General features: G+C 42.3%; 1 protein-coding gene across 2 annotated transcripts in view; it reads left to right on the top strand.

Moving 5' to 3' along the window:
- The window catches only part of RAMP3 (receptor activity modifying protein 3), a 101,506-nt gene extending 78,473 nt beyond the window's left edge, over nt 1–23,033 (top strand). For both annotated transcript variants that reach the window (XM_075125581.1, XM_075125582.1), the window contains exon 4: nt 19,231–23,033. In XM_075125581.1, the coding sequence (XP_074981682.1) occupies nt 19,231–19,486 (256 nt within the window). In that variant the 3' untranslated portion in view covers nt 19,487–23,033. The remainder of the gene's footprint in view (nt 1–19,230) is intronic.
- The last annotated feature ends 3,275 nt before the right edge of the window (nt 23,034–26,308 follow it).

Genomic DNA, 26,308 nt, shown 5'->3' with positions numbered 1-26,308 from the left:
ACCTGCTTATGTATGTGTAACTGGAAATGTTACTTCTGCAACATAGCCATCTGTTTTTGCATTTAGCCCAGAAGGACAAAGCAAGGCAAACAGGGAAAAATATGACAAGTGTATGAGTTAGTTCATATTTGGGTAGGGTGTTTGAGAAGTCAAAGTCAGCAGCTGCATTGCAATCTTTATGTAGAATGTTTTCCTTTTAGAGATAGCATTCTGTGCAGTTAGCACATTCACAAATTAGCCAGGAAGGAAAACATATATATTGGAACAATAAGAACTCGACATTTAGCCTTCATGCACATTGTTCAGGTTCCCTCAGTTTTGTTGTATCTGACCCTGCTGATCAGGAGATGTCGTCAACAAATATGTCAGACCCCTTTTCCTCCTGTTGTTAATTTTCATTTACTTTCAGCTGTGCTGGTATGCAAGAAGCAATGAGACAACAGATGTCCTTGTAACAATGCAACTTATTAATACTGGGCAAATGCTGCTAAGGCATTCCTCAGGGTTTCAGTAGTGTTGCTTTGAATACATTTGGAAGAGGATGAGACTGACAAAGCACTGCATCAGCCGTCCTGGTATTACGGCAGTCCTGCTTACTCAGTCTTCAGAAGAATGAAAATGGAATGAATGAATGAAATAAATATTTTACCAATAAGTTGTGGTGACTTCTAGTGACCTCTAGGATTGTAGTAGTGCAGCCAAGTGGAAACTTTCCTCTAGCTCATGTAGTTGTGTTACTGATTCAAACTGCAGTAGGAGCAGACGTCTCAGTCTGAAAAAGGTATCTATCAAATTAAAGAGACTAAGTTTAAAACTGTTCAGTGGGCCATAAATGTGGACTCCTGATATATATTCATTACATATCTTTCACAAAGCTATCCAGCCTTGATCTGAGGACATCAAGAGATGGAGGATCCACCACCTCCCTTGGTAGTTTGTTCCAGCAGTTCACCACCCCCACTGTTAAAAATGTGTGCCTCATTCTCAATTTAAATTTCTCTGGTTTTAATTTCTAGCGATTGGTTCTTGTTATATCTTTCTCCACTAGATTAAAGAGCCCTTCAGTACTTAGTATTTATTCCCGGTGAAGGTATTTATACACTGTAATCAAATCACCCTGATAGTGTGATTTGCTTTATTAATACGTATACCAGTCCTGAAATGAGATGGTCAAACAGCATGCAGGGCTATCCCTTCTTCCAGGAATTTCAGCCCAACAGCAATGCCTAAAGAATAGACTGTAATCAGAACCCAAGGCAGAGAGCAACCTCTCTTGCTGCTCACATAACTCCCTTTCTCCACTGAAGCTGCATCCACACAAATCTTGCATAACCTAAAACTAACACAGCACAACATGTCTTCCCAACAGTCAAAACTTGCTTCTGCGCAAAGAAAAAGGAAGTGGAAGACTAGTGCAACGTAGTGATACCTATTTGAAACGTTATATATCGCATGCTCGAACACATCAGCAAAATGTGAATAGTTGGATAAATGTGGTTCCTTTCAAACATGGAAGAACGTATCATCTCACAAGCAAGTTATGTATTTAACTAAAAGACCTACCCTCAATTTATTAAGGAGAGTCATTCCTTTTGGTACATCAGGCTTCATCCTTTCATATGTAAAGAAGGAGAGAATGTCTCATGACACCACTCCATGGTCACAGGAATGTGATGTGAGAAGCTAGACTTTCCACTCACCACGATAACAGTAACCCTAGAATAGATATCTTTCGTCAGTAATGGTTTTCAAGCCCCAGCTTCCTTTTGTGTGTGCCTGGGAGTGTGTTTCCTGAGCATAAATTGAAAGTTTCCTCCCATTTTTCTGAAGAGGTGATGCACACTGACCGGCTTCCATCTAAATAAAAACATTAATGACCCCACATATACAGGAATCACGAACATTCCTCAGGTGTGACTGAATTCAGAGGTCTGGTGTATTGTTCATTTGAATTATTTCTTTCCCAGCTCATTTCTTTATTGCAGACCATACATTTTTCCAGACCTCAAAATAAAAATTTTTTTACAAGACGCTGCGGGGGAGGGGAGAAAGAGACTAGATGTGAAAACTGAGTTCTAAATAGTTGTGGCAGGATCACTAATTGTTAAATTCGCTTTATCTGGTTGCCTTTACTGCCTTCTTTTTGATGGATCTAGAAATCATGATTTCAAATCATCAAAATGCCCAAGGATTATTGAATATACATTTATTTTTGTAGGCTTTTCCCATTTTTTTTTGACCATGGAAAAAAACAGGTACCATAGAAATTAGAGAGTCATTTCAGCAGAGAGTCTTGGATACTATTTTTCGTATAATTATTTACAACTTTCACTGTATAGGATACGTACATGATGTTTAACCCATGATGCTGTGGGGAGTTTTGGGAGGTCACCAGTCTTCCAGCTGGAGTTGTGCAAAACTTACAATGAAACACAAAATTCACTCCAGTTTTTCAATCTATTCATTGAGTTAAGGCTGGGTTTTGTGTGAGCCTAGGTTGACTTCTGGTTTGGGGTGAAAAACACATCAAACTTGATAAATTTGCATGGGGTAGGACTAGGAACAAGGCAACCTTTGGTGGTTTCATCTGAGCTTTGTTTCAAGTTTCTGAGTTAGTTCAACTGAGTGTGTGAACCTTCTCAAACCTAAATGAATTTGAACAAACTCTCTTTGGACAGAATCCACCAATCCCCCTTTTCATCTTAACACAAGACAAATACAGAACAGCCTCCTCTATCTCAAACAGCAGGCAATACTGAAAAGTCATGATTTCAGCTTTTATGTAACACACAATTGATAAGGGCTTACAGATGCTTTCTCTTTTAAAATCTTAACCGCTCATGTTGAAAGATAATTTGTCTTACATAATGAGAGAGCTCAGCTGTTGCTGTAATTAAGAATGAATCTGAATAGGTGCAGATTCAAGGTTTAGCTACAATGTTTGGTGGAGTGTGAACCTAATACGATGGTGTTTATTAGCTCTTTAGGACTAGGGTCCTGTCTGCCTCTGTGTTTTGAATCATGCCAAGCACCCTGATGGGGTTAACGCATAAATAATAAATATGCTAGCTCAGTACAGCCTTCATTCTGGGGCTGGGTTCAGGTGGTAGCAGGAGAGACCCCCAGCCTCAGAAGTGGGCAGCTTATTTTTCCTTCCTGTGTTCCAGGGATGGCTTCTCTTTGTGGCTTGTCCTCTCTTGCCACTCATGCTCTTTGGATGGACATCCAGAGCCTGGCTTAGCTGGACTGGCATCATGAGACAACGATACATGATATTCTGATTTAATTTAGCACATTACAAACGATGGTTCAAATGGGTTCATGTTTTCTTTTGCTCAAATGTGCAGATTCGAATCTCAGTTGACCATCTTGTTGCATCTGATCACATTGCCAGGGTTGACTCCCGCATACTTAATGGTGACTAATTCTGTTTTAATACATGGGGCATCACTTAGCTACCTAGTCCTGGGGAATGATTTGTCTTTTTTTTTGTGTTTAAGAACCTGGATAGATATATTTCAATCTGTTACTACTTCTTTTATGGCCTGGATTATTCACTGATGCCTCTGGATGAAAAGTTTAGATGAGGCTCTCTAATTTGCCATGGACTCACCATGGGCAACATTTCCCCCCTGGTATGTACGGCAGATGTGGCAGGAAGATGACAGGTGTGCAGGGAGTCTTTCACTTTGCCCTCCAGCTCATCCACGCAGAAACAGAACTAAACCTAGATATAGCAGTTCCATGGCCAGCTGACTCCCCTGGAAGATATAGGGCTTGGTTGTTCGGAACTCCCAGTTCCCTGAAAACATTCTGCTTTCTGGCAGCAGGTACTGGGGGAGTGCACAGTTCTCCTTTTTGAAGAGACTGTAAGGAGAGCTGCTGAGTGTACTGCTTCCAGGCCTCTTCTCCTTTCTGCCTGAGCTGTTTGACCCTGCATAGGCAGAATGGCTCAATAAGCCTCACATTGAAAACCACCACTCTGCTCCCACATCCCCATCCAGCTCCAGAGCAATGGTAGAATTTAACCCTAACTAAGGATACTTTTGAAAGTGCTCAGCTGTATCTGTCAGTGAGGTCTCTGTGCTCTGCTTTGGAGACCTTACTACAACGTGCATATCTGCTTCCACATGAAGAAGAATGTTCTGTTTCGTTCAGAGTTCTGAATGGGCCATAGAATTGGGATAAAGGTGAATTTTTTTCATTCTCATTTTATTGTCTTATTTAAGAGGTGACCCAATAGCAGAAGCAGCCTGACATATTTAACTAGGCTGGGATTTCTTGTGGGAGTTCGACACCTAATTCCCTTAGGCTCTTTTTTTAAAAGCCACCCCCTTACTTAGCCTTAGTGTTGCCTAGTGGATAAAGCACTAGACTGGGACTCAAGAAACATGGATTCTAGTCTGCTGGTTGGCCTTGGGCAAATTGCTTCACCTCTCTCTGCCTCAGTTTTTCCATCTGTAAAAAGGGGTAATGATACTGACCTGTTGCTTTGAAATCTATGGATAGTAAGTGCTCTATAAGAGCTAGATATTATTAGTATTTTATTATTTATGTTTTATTTTACTAACATCCAAACATCAGTAATAATATTAACTATTGAAATGGTGCATATAAAGGTGATGATCTCAAATGCCATTCGCGTGCCTTTACATAATATATGTCCCCAGTCTCTGTTTAGGAAGCAATGATTTTGTTTTAACTAAGACGACATTTGAAACTGGGAGTCTTCAAAAGCTATTGAGTCCCCACTGCTGTTTTTATTTATTTCTTCTTCCTTTGGTAATGTCTGGTCTGTCCCGCACTGCAAGGATGCTTAGATGTGTGGGTTGTTAAGTACAGATTTTTGGTGAAGCAATGCAGAAACTAATCTGAATTCATGCCTTTTATAGCAAAAGTTGTAGGAGATAGGGCTTTCTTTGTTTTCTGTACTTGACAGCCTTACATGTTTTCATGCTTAACCTGTTACCTGTAGCCTGTGCAGCACAGCAGGGGGAGTTGTGAGAAGAGAGATCCTTTGTTGTATGCTTACTTACAACATTGGTAAAGCAATCAGATCCCACAGTGATAAATTGGAGCGGGTTCAGAGAACAGCCACCACAAGAACAATTAAAGGATTAGAAAACGTGCCTTATACTGATTGAGCTCCTTAAATCTATCTATTTAGTTTAACAAAGAGAAGGTTAAGCGATGACTTGACTGCAGTCTCAAGGTACCTACACGGGGAACAAATATTTAGTATTGGGCTCTTCAGTCTAGCAGAGAAAGGAATAACAATCCAATGGCTGGAAGTTGATGCTAGACAAATTCAGACTGGAAGTCAGGCATACGCTCTCAAGAGTGAGTAATTAACCATTGGAACAATTTACAAGGGTCATGGTGGAGTCTCCATCAGTGGCAATTTTTAAATCAAGAGTGAATGTTTTACTAAAGAATATGCTTTATGAATTATTTTTGGGAAATTCTATGATCTTTGCTATAAAGGAGGTCAGATGAGAAAATCACAATGGTCCCTTCTGGCCTTGGAATCTATGAATGACGAGCATAGTATAAAAGAGTTTTTCCAGGTACAGTCAAGTAAAATTCAACTATTTGCCTTGGGTACTTATATGACCCCCAACACTGCAGTATTTGAGTACCACACAGCCTTTAATGGGTTTATGTTCACTATACCCCTTTGGTAGGGGTAGGGAAGTATTATCCCTATTTTACAGATGGGGAACTGTGGCACAAAGAGATTTGGGGCCAGATTTTCTAAGGTATTTAGGTGACTAAAGATGCAGATAGGCGCCTAATGGGATTTTCTGAAGCACGTAGGTGTCTCTCATAAATTTCAGTGGTAGTTAGGCACCTAGGTGCTTTTGCATCTGCTTATCTGCATATTCAGTCCCTAAAATACATTTAAGCATCTGACGTTAAGTGATTTGCCTATTAAGTCTGTGGGGGAACCCACATCACACAGGGAGTCTGTGGTGGAGTCTACATATCCCAATTTTGTCCAGGGAAATAAATTAATAGGCAGAGAGCTGGTGAGATGGTATATGATAAATGTATCACACAGTCACAGAGTCAGTAGTTTATCACATTTGTACTTTACCACATGGATGTTCCCATCACATTTGTGAGGCTTATGAGTATGCCTACACTATGGAGACTACACAGGCTTAGCTACATTGGCGAAGCTATACCCACATAACACCATAGTGTAAACGCAATCTCAATGGTAGCTACATTGATGGAAGCATTCTTCCATTGACATAGCTGTGTCTATACGGGTCAAGGATGTGTTTTTTCATACCCCCTCACCAAAGTATTTATGTCAATTTAATGTTTAAGTGTAGCTCAAGCCTTAATGTATGTGCATGTGTGCATATATATATAATATGTACATAGGGCTTTGGGATTCTTCAGGCTGAGAGATATTGTATGTGTGTAAGATATATTTTTTTATAAAAGATGGTCCAAAAATAAGTGTCTGTGTCTTAGGCGAATACAGATGAGTGTGCTTCTGGTTCTCTGAGTGAATGATCTACATTCAGGAAGGTTTAGATTTTGGTGGGTAGGCAAGGGGGTGACTAGAACATACAGAAATGGCCTGTACAAAAGTAGTTTGGTGTTTGCATTCAGTTCCCAATAGACAATCACAGAGGCCCTGCCACAATAGCAGCCTCAGCAGAGAGGATAAATTGAATAAGCCACGGAATTTGAACCATCCCTATCCCTAGAAGTGTTACATCAGGGTTAGAGTTGGGGAATAGAAGTGGGCAGTGTGGGGGGAAGTTTGTAGGGCCACTGCCCATGCTGTTCTGTACATAAATGGGGGACTCCATTATTTAGGGTTGCCAATCATGCAGCTTATGCAAGCATTGTGTGGTACACAATTTAAACAAACAACCCCAACAAACAACCCCCAAGCAATCCATCTGCAGGGGGGCTCCAAGAAAAAGGAACAGAATCGCTGCCATTCTGATTGGCTAACGTATTTTTAATTTAATTTAGTTCTTATTAATCCTCGTCCTTCCCTCTGCCTCTCTCCTTCCCTTCTCAGCCGTCCTCACATTTTCTATGAAATTTTCTGGTCAAGGTTCAGGAATTTGAACTCTTTTTCTATTCTCAAACTTTAGTCTGTTTTAAATGACTCTGCTTTCTTTCAACATTCAGCTGAGTAACATCTCTCCTCTCAGTGCCATATTTTCTGTGCTCTGTCAAATGTTAGTATTACCGTAATAGTGGCCCGTAAAGGACCAGAACAGACTTTGTTAAATAGTACCAAATGCAGTCCTCAAACCTATTTTCAGTCTTACATGTTAAGTTCTTTCTAAATTCAAATAGCGGGGTGGCTGCTGTGTGCCAGAGTATATATGATTACAAATGATCTTGGTTAAAAACAAACAAACAGCGTTAGTATGCCTCAGAACTTTAAATAGGCTTGAAACAGAAATTTAATTGCAATCTCAACTAAGGGTTGACTAGTGGCTGCTCTGTCATCAAAAATGGTGTTTCAGCTGAACTTTCAAAAGGCTGTGGTTTGAAAGTGAACACAGGTGGTCTACAAGCAAATTACGATTTAATTCTGCTGTATTTAAAGCATTGATTCCCGAGAAGTCATGACTTAAAACTAACATCAGACAAACCCTGTCTTTTCCTTATGTTGGCATAGGGCATGTGGAAGCTGAAATGTCTTGTTGCAGGGAAATTTTTATTTACCCTGTTTTAGCAGTGAAAGACATCTATAGTGTTTATGTTTAATCAGCCACACGAGTAACCCATGTTGACACAGTGTGGCTCTTATTTCCCTCTCGTGGCAGGACCACGTATACAGATTTATGAATCTGCAGATGTCTCTAAACTCATGGTTCTGGGCCTTTAGCTCAAGCAGTTCAAGATGCTGATTTTAGATCCAGGTGTCATGGCTCTGGTCCCCACAGATAACTTGACCAGGAGCACTGTTACATAAAGTAACTATAAAGAAATATGTAAAAATATACTGATTCAAGGCACCCACTAGTCAATGAAAGTAGTTTTTCCTCTATAAATTAAGATTCAATTGCCCTGGGAAGCCAGACGATTTTTCTCTGCTTATTTAAATTAAAAATATTTCCTGATCTTTGAAAATATTAATTTTAGGATACATAGAGGTGAACTGGACACAACTATTTGTTCTAGAACTTTCCAAGACAGGATATATATGTCTCCTTGTTTGTTGAAAGATACGCATTGCCACTATTTTAATTTTGAAATAGGTGTAGTTTAGAAGCCTGACATATCATGGGTAATATATATAATAAATTAGGGAGATATTTGTCTTATCATGGACATTTCTAATACAAATAGTGTGTTCAGCGAACTTCTGTGTATCCTAAAATTAATGTTTTCAAATATCAGGAAGTATTTTTAATTTAAATAAACTAGAAAAAAACCCCATCATCTGGCTTCCCAAGGCCACAGAATCTTAATTTATAGTTTTTAAAAAAAGTCTTCATTTTCCCCATCAGGTTATGGCATAATTAGGGAGAAGGGTATAAAGCTTTCCAAATTCTTTCATTGATTAGTGTGTGCCTTTAAACAGTATATTTTTATATATATCTTTCTTGATGCATTTTTTCTCCTAAAAACTAATCCCAGATTCTTTTTTATGAAGTAGCTCAACCCACTCCCTTGCTTTGGATTATTTGTGCCCCTGCAGAATTCATGAGAAAGCTTTGTATCTTGTGATAAAGAAATAGTTTGCATAATAATTTAGAAAATAATAGCTTCAAACTAGATCAAGATATTGCCTCTGAAGCTTTTGAGGGAGTGTCATGGAGTCATCGTGCGATGCTCTGGAAATACTCCCTACAAAGCCAGTCAGGTCTCTGGGGGAGTCTCCTCTCTCTGAGCATACTGTTTCCAAGGCAAGAAGCTTACACAGCTTCGACCTTCCTTGGTCTGACCTCAGAGCATTCAGCATCCCCTTCCACACTGTGTGCTTCCCGCAGCGAGTCCGCCTGGGCAGGGCTCCTGGGGAAGCCAGAGGACTCTGCCTCCCAACTCTGCAGTCAGATGTGACTCTCAGCCAGCTGGTGAAACAGAAGATTTATTAGTCTACAGGAACATAATGTAGGACAGAATTTGTTACCACAGAAATCAGTGTCTTTCAGCCAAGTCCATCTTCGGGGGAGGGGAGCCCCTGAACCCCAAGCCAGCTGAGCCTGACTTGCTTTCAGCTGCCTGGCCCCTGCCCTGCCTGTTGCTCCTCCTCTGGCCTTTGTCTCACTTCCCAGGCCAAGAGTCACCTGGTCGCATCCCCCTCATGGGTCTCAGGTTATGAAGGGGTGGCTATAGCATCCATGCAGACAGCTGGAGCAACCCCCACAAAGGTCACACATGCTTATTTCCACTACCTAGACATTGGTGCAATACACAGGGAAACGGAGGCACACACAGCATTCATGTCAAACGGTAAGACTCACATAGGCTCACATACAACATAACGAGGGAAAATCCCCACTTCGTCACAGCCAGTCTCGTCATAAAGAAAGGAAGAGGAGTGCACCTGTAGCACTGCAATGTTATAACCCCTGACTTGGCTCCAAGAAACAAAGCAAGCCCTTGATTTGGAAGGCAAGGGGATGGGACTGACTAGCTATGCTTAGCATTCCAGGCCATCACAAGTATTTTTGTACTTTCTTTTCTTTGTACATTTTGTTGGAAAGAAATAATGTTACGTCACCAAGGGCTACACTGTGCCATGAAAGTATGGGACTGAGTGGTGGGTGGTATGGAACTGCAGTGCCACAGAGAGGTGGCCTGGGCATAAGTTACTGGAAAGTCCTGGCCACTATTGCTCCTGTATCACTCCTTAGGTTGATGCAGCTTGCTTACTCCTCAGTAGCCATCCAGTTCATCCCTGCCCTAATTTGGAAGGCAAGTGCCAGTCAGGGTGCTAGCCAGGAACAGACCTGTATTCAGGGGAATTCAAGGGTGCAGACGGGGTTTACACACCCACAAAGGGTCCGGCCATAATCTGGCCCCAAAATGACAGATGGCCAAGAGTATATCTATAGTGTAGCACATGCAGAGGTAACCTTGGTCTACACTTAATTCAATTGACCGAGCTGTGAAAAATTTCTTACCCCAGTGCCCTAGTTAGGTTGATGTAGCCCCCATTGTAGATGCAGCTAGGCCGGAAAAATTCTTCCATTGGCCTAGCCTCTCAGAGAGGTGACTAGCTCCAGCAATGGGAAAAAACCTTCTGTCAGTGCATGAAGTGTCTATGGTTCAGCGGCACAACTGCGGCACTGTCGTGGCTGTAATGAAAACATGCCTGTAGTGTAAACTCCCAAGCTGCCTGAGCAGTGCGCCTCACCTACAGGAACCATATTTTGTGTGGAAAGGACAGGTCAGTCTTCCATTCCACCTCTGGTGTTCTCTACTACAACTACCAACCAGAGTGCTAATTAGTTACAATTGTGATGTAGACATGTGCCCATAGGTGCTGGAATGAGGACTGCTGGGGGTGCTGCCTAGCTTGAAGTGTCCCTAGCTTGAAGTGTATTCCATTATATACAGGGTTTACAGTTTTGTTGAATGGCTCTCAGCATCCATACTATAAAAATTGTTCCAGCACCCCTGTGTCTACTACTATAGGAACTTACCCGAGACAACCAACTCATTTCGCACAGGTCAGTGAATAGCCATATATCTGATGGTAATGACTGGGGCTAGTGGTCTGTCAGCGTAAGTGATAGGAAAAAGAGAGGGAGAGTTCTTCAGGGGAGAAAAAGGCAATTGTAATGAATTTATATAAAAGAAGGTGAATTTATGAGCAGTCTCATTTAAATCAAAATAGCCTTTCTTTCGATAAACTGTTCAGTCACTTTAATAGCCTCTAAAAGTTTAAACCACTTAAAACTGGTACACTCTTTTAATAAACATTGTTATTTGCAAGGTATTATCAATCTCCGGGCATCACGGAATTCAATTTTGTACCCAAAATAACTCAGCCTTGCCAATTCTGCTGGGGATAGAGTGGTGGCGGCTCGTCCAATACATACCGCTTCTCTGCCTCAACTGCAAGGGCAGCAGCTCTGTAGACATGGCTCTTAAGCCAAATAATCTTCTGTGGGCCAGATTCTGATCTTCCTGGCAGGATTGGGGCCCTGCCACATGAAAACACTGAAGGAGGTGTGTAACTTTATTGACCTCAGGAATCCCACTGATGTCAGGGATGCCCAAAGACTGATCAAATGCTGTGATATAAGTATGTACAGCATGATCTATCAAAACAAGACATGCCATTGTGATGGGCTTTAAATGGTCTACAATGTTGAAAGGTTATTAAATGGTTTTTAAACATTTTTTATTAGGCAAAAAGGAACGTTTTGATTCAAATAATACAACCTGTAATTTCCCCCTTTTCATGACCTACTCACTTCTTTTCATATCATTTACCAAGTCACACTGCTAGCCCCAATCATTCATTACCATCTGATGGTGGTGATAACTCTCATGGGACCGTTTGTGCATAACTATGCACATACTTAAGTGTTTGCAGGATTGGGGCCTGCATCTGTTTACACTGATGCAATACCTTTTACTTCTAGTTTATTTACTCCTGATTTTCACCACTGTGTAAGGAGGTGAGAATTAGATCCTGCAATGTGTTTTTTGGAGGGTTTTTTGGGTCAAAAACCTGATAAATCATGGAATCAGTGACCTCCCACAACCACATGACATACCACTGGCCCTAGTAAATATTCTGAATCTCCTCTGACCTAGTCCAAATCTAAACATGTGATCCCTATTTGACAGGTGGTGTTTAATAGTGATAATCACCAGGATACAGCTCAGGCAGGTTTGAATGCAAAATCCAGTGGCTAGTAAATGCTGATGTTTTAATGCAATCTCTCTACTGCTAAATTATCTTTTATATCATGATACTTAACTGGTATCAAACATTTTTCTTCCTGATTCTACTCTTTGCTGAATACAGGCGCTTCTGTTGTTCAATAGACATTGGGCACTTGGTATCAGAGATGTTGCATAAATGAAGAGCTGCTCTTTATATCTACATATTCCCCTATATCTTTAGGTATCTGACAACAGTTTGGTACTAAATTTTGTATATTAAGATTCTCAGTTAGGTTTAGTCAACCACTTTTCATTCTCTAGCAGTCTGTTCAGGTGTAAATATCTCGAAAGGAGACCAAGTGTATTTTTGGTTTTCAGACCCGAGTGTGTAAATCTGTCATAATGTCATCCATAATTTAATATAGTAACAGTCAACTATACTGTATGATTGTCTCATTAACCTGGCTGTTTTTCATTTTCATGTTAATTTCCTTCCCTGTGCTTTGTGGAGTTTTATTTTCTTCTGGCTGAATTCTGTGTCCATGATACATAACGGAAGATATGATTCAATTAGGGAAGTACAGTCTAATAATAATACCTCACTTCTTATATAGCACTTTTTAATGTTAGTGCTCAAAGTGCTTTTAAAAGGAGGTCAGTATTATTATCCTTGTTTTACAGATGGGGAAACTGAGGCACAGGCAGGGAAGTGACTTGCCCAAGTTCCTGCAGCAGGTGATCTGGATTTGTGCATGAGGTTGCTCCTTTTGGCCAAAGGAAATCACTTTATCTTTGATGGTATTTAAGTGAAGGAGGGTGAGATGCAGTCAGAAGTTCACTTGGTTAAATGTTCATATGAAAGAAGTAGAGAAACGTTCCACATCTTTACAGTGTCTGCTTTGTCCAATATAGCTGTGGAATTGTAAAACAGAAAATTAAACTTTCCTTGTGTTGTGATGGGGAAACCTAAGGAGATAATCAACTGAAAGGTTGGATCCTTAATTTAAAGTTTATCTAAACTATTCACACCCTTTAATTCTGCAACATTTGGCTAGGAATCACACAAGAAGAAGCTTTCTTGTGAGTTTTTTTGGTATTTCCTGCTTCCACTACAGTGGAAATAACATAAGACCAGCCTTTCTCATGGTACGATATTTATAATTATTATTATTTCAGCACTTCTGGTTCTAGTTCTGGCAGGGATGTGCAAAAATGAAAGAATAAAAATTAAGACTTTTATCTGAATATTGTTTTGAAGGGAAGCTGTTATTTTTTTCAGACTGGTTTAGCAATTCCTATTATTGGGTAAATGGCTTGAAACATGTGAACTTTTTTCTTCTGACAACCACAAGTTTTTTCTTGAAGGCAAGTTGAAAACATTGTGCTAGATATTTGTTATATAGTTGTGTTTCTAATTTGAATTCATTTCTAGTTTGAATTCATGTTAAATGAAAAGGCAAACGGTTGGCCAAATTCATTCCTGATGTAATTCCACTGAAGCAGATAGAGTTGCAACAGGGATAAATCTGTACTATGTCACCTGATTACCTGATTTGAAACCCACTTTTAGTTATGTGACTATGTGAGGATGACATTTCTAGGTTGGAGCTGTGTTTTCTGGATGGAGACTCATGTATTTGATTAACATATACTGTTAGTTGAGAGGCATGAAGTGTTTGGATTAATTAAGAAAATTGGTACACAGATGTCAGTGCTGTAACTAGAATTTTAAGCAGCTGTTTTTAGAGGTGCAGGTAGCCATGGTTGGGGTGATTATAGCTCATCCTATTGCCCTCGGGATGTAATGCTTAGTGTGGCCCATGACCAGGACCGGCTCTAGGCACCAGCAAAGTAAACACATGCTTGGGGTGGCACAATTCCAGGGGCGGCATTCTGGTCACCCTTTTTTTTTTGCTTGGGCAGTTGCGCTCTCGGAGCTTTGGGTGGCAAATTTTTTGCTTGGGGTGGCAAAAAACCTAGAGCTGGCCCTGCCCATGACTAGGACTCCAAAGTTCTACAAGACTAGTACTACTTATATATAAACTGAAGGTTAGCTGAATGAGGAAGCTTGTCCACTCTGAGGAATACAAAGAAGGGATTTCATTTCTCTGTTAATTTAAGAGTGCTACATGAGAGGCTTCAGAACAACAAAAGAAGAGACTGTCTCTAGAAAATCCATTCCAAGACTTAGAGTAAACCCAGAGAATGCTGGGACAGGACTTTGGGAGTTTATTCATTCTGTAATGTGTGAATACTCAGAGTGGAAATATGATCAATAAGCTCATGGTTTATGTACCTTGCTATCCAATTTCAGAGCCTTGATTTAAAGAACTCTCAGGGAGCTTAGGGCATAACATAACGATGAAGCTAATTGTATATAAGGTAGATTGTGACATTATGGTGAAAGTTTTCTTAAAATACGTTACTCAGGTAAGGCAGAGCACTTTCTTACGCTTCTTGCAAAGTGTCTGAGGTTCATAGGTGTATAGTCAAACATAGTCACAAATATGGGAAGACTCCACAGAGTTAGCTAACTGCATGCATGCTGCATGTGTGCTAGAATATTATTGGATTTCTCTGCTAGTTTGTTCAGTAGTTCCAACAAACAAATTTGTGGATTTGTCTGATGTGGCTTGACACATAGTACTGTACATGACACATCCTCATCTTCTATTCCTTCGCATGGAGGTTCCAGAGAACACTTATCAGGACAAATGAACATTTCTGCACCAGTGAATATAAATTAAACAGTAATCTGAGACTGCATGTATGAATATTCATTAAAATTTCACCACAGGCAAAAAAAATCACTGAAAATTCATGTTTTCACGTCTTTCAAAAAATTAACCATATTGCAGTTGTGATCTGTGTTATTCTTTGTTTTCCGAAAAGCCTCAAGTGCAGAAAAAGAAAAGCTATTTGTGCTCTGAAAACAATATAATTGTTTTGCGAATATGGCAACTGTTTGAGAACTTGCAATTTATTCCAAGGAGGAATTTGGCGATTTTTGTTGCTGTGAAAAGCTGTTTGCTTTCATATATTGGTAATAATTTCAAATGTGACAGAATATGCAGTTTCTCATGAAAGCATACACAAGTATTTAGGTTAATGGAGCATTACTCACAGACACAGTTCTCAGGTAGTTCAGATTTTTCGTTATCTTCAGTCTCACAACTATGTGTTGCAAAAGCAGTTATAATGTAGCTAAAACATTAGTATTTTAAGGCATGAGGTGTTAAGTAAATGTTCTGCAGAATTCTGCTTACGATAACATGTGTGGGTGTGGATTGGCTTTTAGGGATTCAGTCTTTTGAACACACTATACCAAACCTAATTATTTTTATCTTACTATTTGGGAGAACTTAGCAGCTGTTTAGTTCAATTTCTTTGGACTGTATTAGACTTCAAATACAAAAGCAGTGGGTCAATTTTTGCTGAAATCAGCCAACACTAGTGGAAAAAGTCCTACAGAACTTATAAAAGAATGATAACTTTTCTATAGAATTTGTAAGCCATCCTGTAGAATTTGATGGTAGGAATATAGTACTTAGATTTATAGAATAATTTATATTCACTATACATACCCATTCCTGCACACCTCCATTATTATTAAGTACTATTGTCTATTAGGAAGCAGTGCATAGCCCAATGGATACGGCTTGGGGCCCCGGTCCTTCTAGGTATTTAGCCACCTTTCTGCCTTATTAAGAACCTAAATCCTCCGTTAAGTTGCCATTGACATTTTTAAAACCATCTCTCAGCTGTTGCCTAATTCCATAGGTGCCTAAGTCCCCAAGGTGCCTAAATTGAAACTTGTTGGCATTTGTAAAGCCACCTAAGTGCTGTGATTGCCCTGCTGCTAACAAGCAATTCAGAGCCTTTTCTCAAGCCAAAGCCCTGGAAGCCCCAAAGTGGAATCTCAGACGAGGCGGGGGAACAATAGTCCTGCTAACGGGACCTGATCCCATAGGTGGGCTCTACAACTGCCTAAGCCTGATACCTGTCAGACTTCATGGCAGGAGGGAGGAATGCAGGTCATCAATATGTGGGGCTTGGGGAGCACAGCTCCTGCACAGAATACACATGGGAGCACAGGGAAACATAGGGCCAGAGTCAGAGAGCAAGAGACATGGTTTTGGCTGCTTGGACATAGGCTAACTAAGCAGCTGACCTGGCTGAGGCACCCAGCTCCATGAGAGGGTTTGTGGCTGAAGATCCCAAGCAGAGAGAAGCACCTATCTCTGGTTCATCAGCCTGGCACACTAGGCTGGCCCCTCAGGGTATGTCTACGCTGCGTCCAGCCCAGAGTGACGGGCTTGGGTTAGCGGGGCTCACGCTAGTGCCCTAAAAACTGCTGGGTAGACAGCACTTGGAGTTGCAGCTCAGGATGGAGCTTGGGCTCTAGGGCCCCAGTCTGCAGAGCTTGATCTACACCACAATTCTTAGAGCTCCAAAATGCTGTGTGGACATACGCTTTGGCACCCAAGCCCCTCTCTTCACCCCATTCTTCTCCTTGCTCTTTCAGTCCCTGCTATCTGCGATGGCTCACAGCTCAGCTTGCTGGCTTCAAAGGCTGCCTTCCTTATGTGCCTAACTCTCCCCATGCATTGTCTGAACAGCCTGGGCCTAACTCAGGGCTGATGATTCCACTAGGCAGTGGGGCACTGAGTGGAGCATCACCTTAGTACTTTTAAGGACCTGAGACCATGCTTCTCTTCCTGGCTCTGTTACTGGCCTGCTGGGTGGCCTCAGGCAAGTCACTTAACCTCATGGTGCCTCAACTTCCTCATTTGTAAAATGGGGATAATGATCCTGTCCTCTTTTAAGTGCTTTTAGATATAAGCACTATACAAAATTATTATTATGATCTCCAGGATTTTGGAGTAATTTCTCTAGAAGCATCCTTACTACCCGTGGATATCTATTTCATTTCTGTAGTATACTAAATTTCTATAGAATCCTATTGGTTTCATCCCTATTCAATTATCTACAATTTTTCATTAGGGATTCTATTGTTCAGAAGGTGCACTGAAGCGTAGTCGGACAGGGGAAGCAACTGAGTTGTTGTATTCTTCTAGTCCTTTGGGATTGTCTCTTCCATATACAGCTAGTCCTCTTTAGATTCTAATTTAGTCTAGGACATAAAGGATGGAAGCTATTGGAATGTTTGAAGAAGGTCACTATTAAAATAATTAGAGGATATTATTTGTTTTTTATTTTTAACTTCTTTACCGTTAGTGCCCTGCTGCTCTCAACCATCACAAAAGCTTCCTTTTTTCTTCTTAAAATGGTTGTATACTCTACTCAGCGGTTCTCAAACTTCATTGCACCATGACCCCCTTCCGACAACAAAAATTACTACATGATCCTGGTCGAGCCCTGCTGCTTTGTGTGTGTGTGTGTGGGGGGGGGGGGGGCAGAGCCCTGCTGCCCCAGACTCAAGCCCTCAGGCTTCGGCTAGCCCCGGGCCACAACGAGTCTAATTCTGGCCCTGTCAACCCCATTAAAATGGGGTTGTGACCCACTTTGGTGTCCCAACCCACAGTTTGAGAACCACTGCCTACACTCTCATGCTAGCGGTGATGTGCCATGGCATCTGGGTGTGGTCTTACACTGGCCCTTAAATGACCTGGTGTTTGCATCGGAAGCTACAGGCAGTGATTTAGAAACTGTGCCAGCCCCAGTAGGAAGGGGAAGGGGTAGGGACTTTGCCTTGTGCCTTTTTACAAAGCTGCTGTTTGCTCCTATGCATGTGACGTTAAGAAGGTAGCCATAGACCTTATCCATGTAGTGTTCTGCCCCTACATGGCAATGTCAATCCTTATACAATGGAGTACAATCCTTGACCCCAATGCTGAGTGGTTAACCTCCACTACTGCACAACCCGGGACTGAGTCACCATCAGTTCCCAGGGGCGTTATTTTCCTATTGCAGGAAATGTGTCATTCAAAGGCAATTACTGTACTCATGTACTGGGTGGAGGCAGGGGCTCACCGACAATAGTGCAGCATGCTGTCCCTGAAGGCATCAGGTAGTCTCTCATTCCCTTTGAAATAGTTCTACTAAGTCACACATCATTGAAGGGAACATTGCAAAGTACAACAGACAATAATTCCTTCCTTCCCCTCTCTATATGCTGTCCAGACACAATTCAACTTCTTAATTTCCTCTTACCTCTGGCCACGCTACCCCTTTTCAAATCACGTTGGCTCACGATCCCATCACAACAATCTTTCCAAATATTCAATTTAGTGTTTCCTTGCTCTTAGCATAGCCTGGACTCATAAATACAAACTTTGGTTACTATTGAACATTATGTGCATCTTTTTGTATGCTTTACAGCGCTGAAATTAAGTGCTCTGTGCTACTGGGTGTAGCAGATCTCTCTTAAGGGTGTAGACAGGCATTAGAGTCTAACTCTGATGCGGGACAGGTTAAGATTAAAAAAAAAAGAATGCTTTATTTAATTGTTATTTGCCCATTTTCTGATTATTGCATCCATGCACAGCAGGACTGAAATTATTATTCAGCGGTTCATGATCTCATGCTGGGACTGCACTTGGCCTCAGCCTCCTGCCCAACAACAGACGATGCATGAATTATTTATAATTCACTCACAGTTTGTTGCAGTTGCCACATTAGATTTTTATGGGTATTGTTGATGCCTCTGCCAAGGGAACTGCATTCTAATTTTACATGAGTTAGAATGAGAGGATGAACTACAGGCCACATTAAAATCACTGGGAGCTTTGCCATTGGCTCCAGTGGAGCCAGGATTTTATTCAGCCTGTTTTAGAAGCCTGACCAGAGGACTAGGAGTTAGGAATAGAGTATTCTCAATTCTGCCTCTGACTCATTGTGGCAAGGTGCATGTGGTCTCTCTGAAATCCTGAGAACAACGTGGCTACAACTACACTGCATCTGACTCACTGTGTCATCTCTGGCAAGTCTCACACTGCTTGCTTTTCCAAGGTGCTGAACACCCAGAGATTCAATTTATTTCCTTCAGCAGAAATATCTACACTGTAGGTACAACCATATACATTAGACGTGATAACCGTTTCAATTCTACTAAAACCCATATAAATCAAATGAAAAACACCATGAGGTTGAACAGATTGGCAGACAAAGATCCTATACAAAGGCAATGTCAAAAACACTTTATTGCAAATGCCAATATGTTGTCCAAAATTACTATTTGATAAACCATGTTTTAGAACAAAAAAACCTGGAATTCCAAAAGGTTTTTTAATCTGGTAAGAAAACCAGGGAGAAGATCTATTTACAGCCCATCTGAAATATCTAAAAAACCCCCCAAATTATAGCAGACTAATTTTTTTTGAAGAGAAACAAAATAATTTTTTATTCAGACTTATTTCGATTTTCTTCTCTCTCTAGGTATTACGACAACTTCAGCCTCTGCACAGAACGGGAAGCCAGCGCCGCGAGATGCTTTTGGCCAAACCGACTCGCACAGGGCTTCATCATTGGAATTCATAAACAGTTCTTTTCAAACTGTACATCAGAAAAAGTCCCCTGGGAAGATCCACCGGATGAAATTCTCATAACTCTGATCTTAATCCCAGTATTGCTGATGGTTGCCATGACATCTCTAGTGGTGTGGTGCAGTAAGAGAAGTGACATTCTAGTGTAAGACATGCCTCCTGGCTTTTCTCATCCCATGCCTCTCTCTCTCTCTTTTTTTTTGCATAAAGAAAAGAAGAATCAGAAATATCAGATCTGCAGTGTTCTAACCTGTCAGGTACTACGGGAGGAAACTGTCCTGTATTCAGAAAAGTGTTCTGCCTCTACCGAAAGTCAGTGCTTCTGTACTGCAGGTTTTCAATGTTGCTTATGCAAAGACACTTTCCAACCCCTCAGAACTGACAATCACAGCTAATGTGTAATGGAATTCACACTTAATTCTGGATAATGGGAGACTTATGATGGCAAGTGAATCTGCTAACTTCAGCAGAGGTAAAGTTTCTTACCCAAAGTTAAAGCTTGTGAATAAGCTTAGTTTTCCAGTATGTGTGTGTGTATATACACAACGAGTGATTAATTTGTAATATTGACAATGGGGATCTTTTGAAATTTTTTTTGCTGGACACTTTAGGTTTTCATTTGTGACCCTTGTGACTCGAATGGAAGTTCGTCACCAAAGGAACTTAACATGGATGTTGCTGAGGGACACTCTTGGTGGTGAATAAAAACCACACACTATCCAGGACTGGAAGTATTGTCTTGGTAAGAAAGAATTCATATGGCCAGTGGATTATCCTTGTGGAGAAGAGACTGTGCTAGGTTAAGTAGTTTTTAAAATGTCCTTAAAGATGACTTCTTAGAGCTTGCTGACTTGAGAACACACTCCAGGAAGGATGCAGGCTTTTCCCCAGAGGTGGAAAATGAGAGGAAATGGGTTGACCATGAATTTACCAAGGGCTGGTGAAGGAACTGTCATATGCCAGACCCATCATTTTATTTTTTTAATTATTATTCTTACGTTGATGAGTGTATTCACTATGTGCTCCTCATTTTCACTTCACCCTGAATCTTTTATGCAAGTGATGTCTTGTAAATAAAAATAGATAAGAAGCTATGTTAATTGAGGTGCCTTTCAGTGTTTGAATACTTCATTTTTCATCACTTACAGAATGTGGAAGCTTATGTTGTTAACAGCAAGGCAGTTTGAATGATGCTTGGAATTGACAGAGGGCAGAGAAATGGAAACGGATTCCATTCAACAAGTCTATATTCATCATATTCCTCTGTAATGAAATATTTAGATACAGAAGGCTCCAAATAAAATAACTTTAGATCCTATGGTAAACTTTTCTTGTCTGTCACATGAAGTGTCCTCCCAGCCAAATATTTCATTTTTACAAGTGTTCAAGATCTTTTGCTCATGAATATACATTTTCATACCTCACACACTTAAATAAAGTACAGCTAGTTGTGTCTTCCACATGTATTAGTTAGATAGTCTTCTTTAAGATTTTGATCTAATGGTTGGGATGCGGGTCCATGTGAACAAAGTGTTGCTGGGTCTCAACACAGAAGTGCTCCCTATATGAAAATTGCATATATGTGGAAAGTTACAGTATCTATAGCTATATATCTTGGTTTTCACATTCTTTCCCAATATTTTAACATAATGCAGATATGTTTGCATTCCTATTGGATTACTTATATTGGTAGGAATGACTGGTTAGGTCAGATATTTCCTATGTATATTGTAATAGATGCTGATTCATTCTCTTCTTTGATGCTAAGAAGTTAATATTTGTAAAATGTTTGAAGAAGAAAAGTGATATGCGTTAAACATTTATTATATTTAACATAAAGATAAGAAACAGCTATTAAGGAGCCTGGTATGTTATTGTCATTGTGCATAACCTAGACTGGCCTTGGAAACTACATGATGGTGAAAGTATGTTGTGTTTGGATTACGCCTCCCCAGAGGAGAACTATTATGCTTTTAAAGCAAAAATTATCTTTACATGAACTGGTTTCCAGATTCCATTTGATTATCTTCATTTGTTTTGTTTCACATTTTCCCCATAGTTTAGGGCTAAAACTTTCAAAAAAGTGACCAAGTCCCTTAGGCATTTTTGAAAATTATGCCCTAGATTATATCATTTGAAATGAAACAGAATTGGTACCATCCTATCAGAGAGGTAGGAAAAGAGTATCAAAAAAAAAAAAAGACGGATTTTTGCTTCACAGCTAATAATGCTCAAAAAAGACAATTTTGCAGACACAGAAATATCAGTTTGCCCTGGATGTGAAACCTGATATAATCCTGCTCAAGATCTCTTGCAAACAGATTAGGACCTTCCACTATTGTTGACAAGAAGTGAGAGCATCTAAAGAAACAAGTGGGAAATGCCATTGGCAGTCAGTCCAGCCAAGGCAAGACTGCCAAGAGCCTGCTGAAGCACTTCTAGCCCCCAGAGAAGCAGAGAGCAAGCTGTCCAGCCTCTAGCAACTCCATTATATTAATAAGAAGCAACTGAGATACGTAAATCTTTTGACTTCTCTTACATTAAGCTGGGGAGGGAGAATGTGGGCCATGGTTAGTGAAGGAAACAGTCAGGATGCCTGAGTTCTCACCCTGACTCTACAAGTGATTTGGGGCAAGTCATAAAAAAAAAAAAAACTCTCTTCCACTTCTGTTTAGAGCTTCCTGGGTCCTGTGCCAAGCAACCCTTTTCTGGGTCCAAGGCTATTTTTGATAGTTGCAAATTAATTTTATATTACAACAGAATCTCAGAGGAAAATGGACAGACTAAAAAACCCAAACAAACTCACAGTCCAAAAATCCTGTTTAGAATTGGAGTAGAGTTCACACAGGGGAACACACCGAGAAGAAAAATCAGAAGACAGCGCTAATACCAGAGGAGGAATAGCGTCCTTGCTAAGCAGTTTTGAAAAGACAAGTAGTACCCTGGTACGAGGAGGCAGACACAGATGCTTAGGGAACTGCAAACATGTAGGTGCTGAGTAAGCTTAGGCACCTGCAGGGTTCTGTGGCTGTTGAATGGGGGGTTTTGTGAATCCCGGCAGGGTCTGATTCTGGGATGTAGGCCTCTAAAAGTGGCAATTAGGCCCCTAAATCCTTTTGTGCATCTAGCCCTTAGTGGGATTTTCAAAAGCAGCTTGGTACCAACCCTCATGATTTTAATAGATGGTAGGTATCCTAGTTCTCTGCAAAATGGCCATAATAGCATTTCCCTACCTTACAGGGGTAAAGTGAGGATAAATAATTAAAGACTGTCAGGTGCTCACATACTGCAGCAATCAGGGTCATGGGTACAATAGGTGCCAGATTGACATAAATTTTTTAAAAAAATCAACGGCAGCTGAATGCAGGGAGAGCTTTTAGAATTGAGTCCATTTGGTGGCATCTTTTCTATTGCATCAGTTGTTTAACAAGAATAGCTGAGCACAACACAGAGTAGTGTAATTAATTGGCAGTAACCTTTTATATTTGCAGCAATACAGTTTTATCACGCTCTACTGCAGGGGTTGGCAACCTTTCAGAAGTGGTGTGCTGCGTCTTCATTTATTCACTTTAATTTAAGATTCCACGTGCTGGTAATACATTTTAATGTTTTGTAGAAGATTTCTCTCCCTATAAAAGTCTATATATTATATAACTAAACTATTGTCATATTGTAAAATAAACAAGGTTTTCAAAATGTTTCAGAAGCTTCATTTAAAATTAAATTAAAATGCTGATCTTACGCCGCTGGCCCGCTCAGCGCGCTGCTGGTCTGCGGTTCCGTTCACCTAGGCTGACAGCGGGCTGAGCGGGGCCTGCGGCCGGGACCCCGGCTGGCAAGGGGCCGGCAGCCAGAACCCCAGACCGGCAGCGGGCTGTGCGGGGCCGGCGGCCGGGACCCCAGACCGGCAGTGGGCTGAGCGGCTCAGCCCGCTGCTGCTCAGGGGTTCCATCTGCCGGCTCCTGTCAGCCAGGGTCCCGGCTGCTGGACCCGCTCAGCCCGCTGCGGGTCTGGGGTCCCGGACCTGTCCACATAGAGTGGGTACCTACCTTCTCCTTGGTTCTGGCCCATTCGCTTCCTCTCTCTTTGCACTGAGCTGAGGGTGGGAGTGCACTGAGCACAGGGCTGGGGGTGAAGGAGCAGGCTGGGCGTTGGGGTGTAGGGTCTGGCCAGGAGCTAGAATGAGGGAGGGGGCTCAGGGTTGGGGCAAAAGGTTTGGGTTTGGAGTGCTTACCTGGGCAGCTCCCATTTGGTGCAAGGGGTGCAGGTGAGAACGTGGGGGTGTGTGTGCAGGAGCTCCTGTTGGGAAATGGGGTCGCACTCAAAATCTGGCCAGAAGGCAGGAGCCCACTTTATAACTTTTAGCCCAGTAGTTAAACCACTAACCTGGCATGTGGGAGACCCACGTTCAATTCCCGCATCTCTGCCAGGGATGGGGGGAGAGGATTTGAGCAAGGATTTCCCACACCTTTCATTTGAGAGCTCCAACCACTGACATATAGTACAGTTAGGTGAGTGGGTAGGGTCTCTCCTGTTGAAGCTGATCCACTGTGGATAAATGAGAGAGATTAGAGCAGGGGGCAGGACCTAGGGTCTCCCACCTCCCATGTGGGTGCCCTAATCACCAGGCTACAGAATCAGTCACTCTCTCCCTCTTTGGCCCAATAACTGCTCCGCTTTGGATAAATACTTAGTAGCCCCCCCCATCAGCATGTCCTATAGCTCACTGTTTAGAGCATGCTTGAGGGAGATGCTTGTTCAAATCCCCTCTCCACTCTGGCAGACAGGAGGTGATTGAACCTGGGTCTCCTGCATCCCAGATGAATGTTCTAACCACTGGGCTAAAAATCACAAAGGTGGACACCTCCTCTGATTGTTGTGTGCGGAAAGAGATAAATGGGGGGAACACCCCCTGCTCCTCCAGCCATCTTGTGTGGAATAGGGCAAATGCCAAAATCATTCCTGCACGAACCACTTTAGGCACCTAAACTAGCTGACTTCAGGAGATGGGTTCCTGGTTGTGGATCACTTTGAAAAAGAGGCCCTTACATCTGCAGGGAGGCACCTATCTCAGTGAGGGGGCAGGGATTAGCACAAACCTCTCTCATCAGCATCTCCTATTGGCTAGCTTAGGTGGTTCCCCACATAGCATGCTGGCTGGATCAAATAGTGGTATTCTCCAGGGGTGTGTACTGGGACCAGTCCTATTCAACATATTCATAAATGGTCTGGAAAAAGGGGTAAATGGTGAGGTGGCAAAATTTGCAGATGATACAAAATTACTCAAGATAGTGAAGTCCCAGGCAGACTGTGAAGAGCTACAAAAGGATCTTGCAAAACTGGGTAACTGGGCAACAGAATGGCAGATGAAATTCAATGTTGATACATGCGAAGTAATGCACATTGGAAAACATCATCCCAACTATACATTGTGACAAAGTTCCTGCTCTACATTGGTGGGTCTTGCGCTTATTGGCAGATTTGCTCTCCTTATTGCTTCACGGCAGCCCTCAGCTTGGCCATTTTTCAGTCTAGGTTGACTCCTCCTGTGTCTGACCCAGAGTTGGGAGGATTTGGGGGGAACCCGGGCCCACCCTCTATTCCCGGTTCCAGCCCAGGGCCCTGTGGAATGCAGCTGTCTAGAGTGCCTCCTGGAACAGCTGTGTGACAGCTACAACTCCCTGGGCTACTTCCCCATGGCCTCCTCCCAACACCTTCTTTATCCTCACCACAGGACCTTCCTCCTGATGTCTGATAATGCTTGTACACCTCAGTCCTCCAACAGTCCGCGTTCTCACTCTCAGCGCCTCACACGCACACCACAAACTGAAGTGAGCTCCTCTTTAAACCCAGGTGCCCTAATTAGCCTGCCTTAATTGATTTTAGCAGCTTCTTGATTAGAACACCTGCAGCCAATCTGTCTTAATTGTCTCCAGAAGGTTCCTGATTGTTCTGGAACCTTCCCTGTTGGGAAACGGAACGTCTTTTGCTTGCTCCTCAGCTATCTGCTTTCTGTTCTTTCCTAAAGCCCCCTGGCCCGGATTTTTCTTACTTTTTGCACCTGCCTTAGTCCCCCCCCGACCGGGCCAGATGCTTTTTTTGTTTTCTTTTCATTTTTTGTGTTTTTTTTCCCGTCTACGTCCTTCGCCAGCACCCGCCTCCCCCACACCTGCTTTCGGGTGCAGCTATTTGCCTTAGCTGAGCCCCCGGAGGAGGGGGGGGAAGATTGCCGATTTTGCTGTCCGGAGGGGGGAGTGGAAACCCCCAGACCCAGCCGTTTTGCCAGCAGCTCGGACTTTACAACATTCTTAGCATGCCGGAAGCCTTGGAACACAGCCAACACAGCCGGAGAAGAAGATTTCAGCAGACAGAAGAAATAATATAAATCATCGTGAAGAGGGCCGTAAGACTGAGTAATTTTCTGAATTATACTTTTGTGGGGGGGAGTTTGACTGTGATTATTTGCGTTCGTGGCGGCACAGGGGGTGTGGCGTGGAGACCCCCACCCCCGATCCAACGGTGCCCCTACCCCCCCATCGTTATTACAACTGTCACGGCCCCCCCGCCGTCTGTCCCTGCTGGCAACCTGCCATCTCCCTTCGGATCCAGCTGTCCGCTTTGAACTTTGCCTTCCGGACCGGACATAACAGCCAACCAACCGAGACTCTTTGGACAAACGTGTGTGGGTCTGCACCCCCCCCCCCCGGATTGCTTATCCCACAATTTGCCCCTATTACTGGACCCCGATTTTGTCCCCCCCCCTCTTCCCAGTCCCCCCCCCCTCGGCATTCCTCCCCTTCCTGCCCGCAGCCTAGCGGAAGGAGGGGCTACTCCGTTTTCTCCCCTCCCCCCTCCTCCTTCCGGTGTCTCCCTGTCTCTCCCTGCTCACAATGGCGGGGAATGAGAGGGGCGAGACTGCTTCAACAAAATTAGTTGGCCCTTCCCCACCACCACCCCTGCCCGACCCCCAA

The sequence above is a fragment of the Caretta caretta genome, chromosome 2 (assembly GCF_965140235.1).
Source record: "Caretta caretta isolate rCarCar2 chromosome 2, rCarCar1.hap1, whole genome shotgun sequence".
Taxonomy (NCBI): Eukaryota; Metazoa; Chordata; order Testudines; family Cheloniidae; genus Caretta; species Caretta caretta.
The sequence above is the reverse complement of the archived record's forward strand: the minus strand, read 5'-3'. Positions and strand labels throughout refer to the sequence as shown.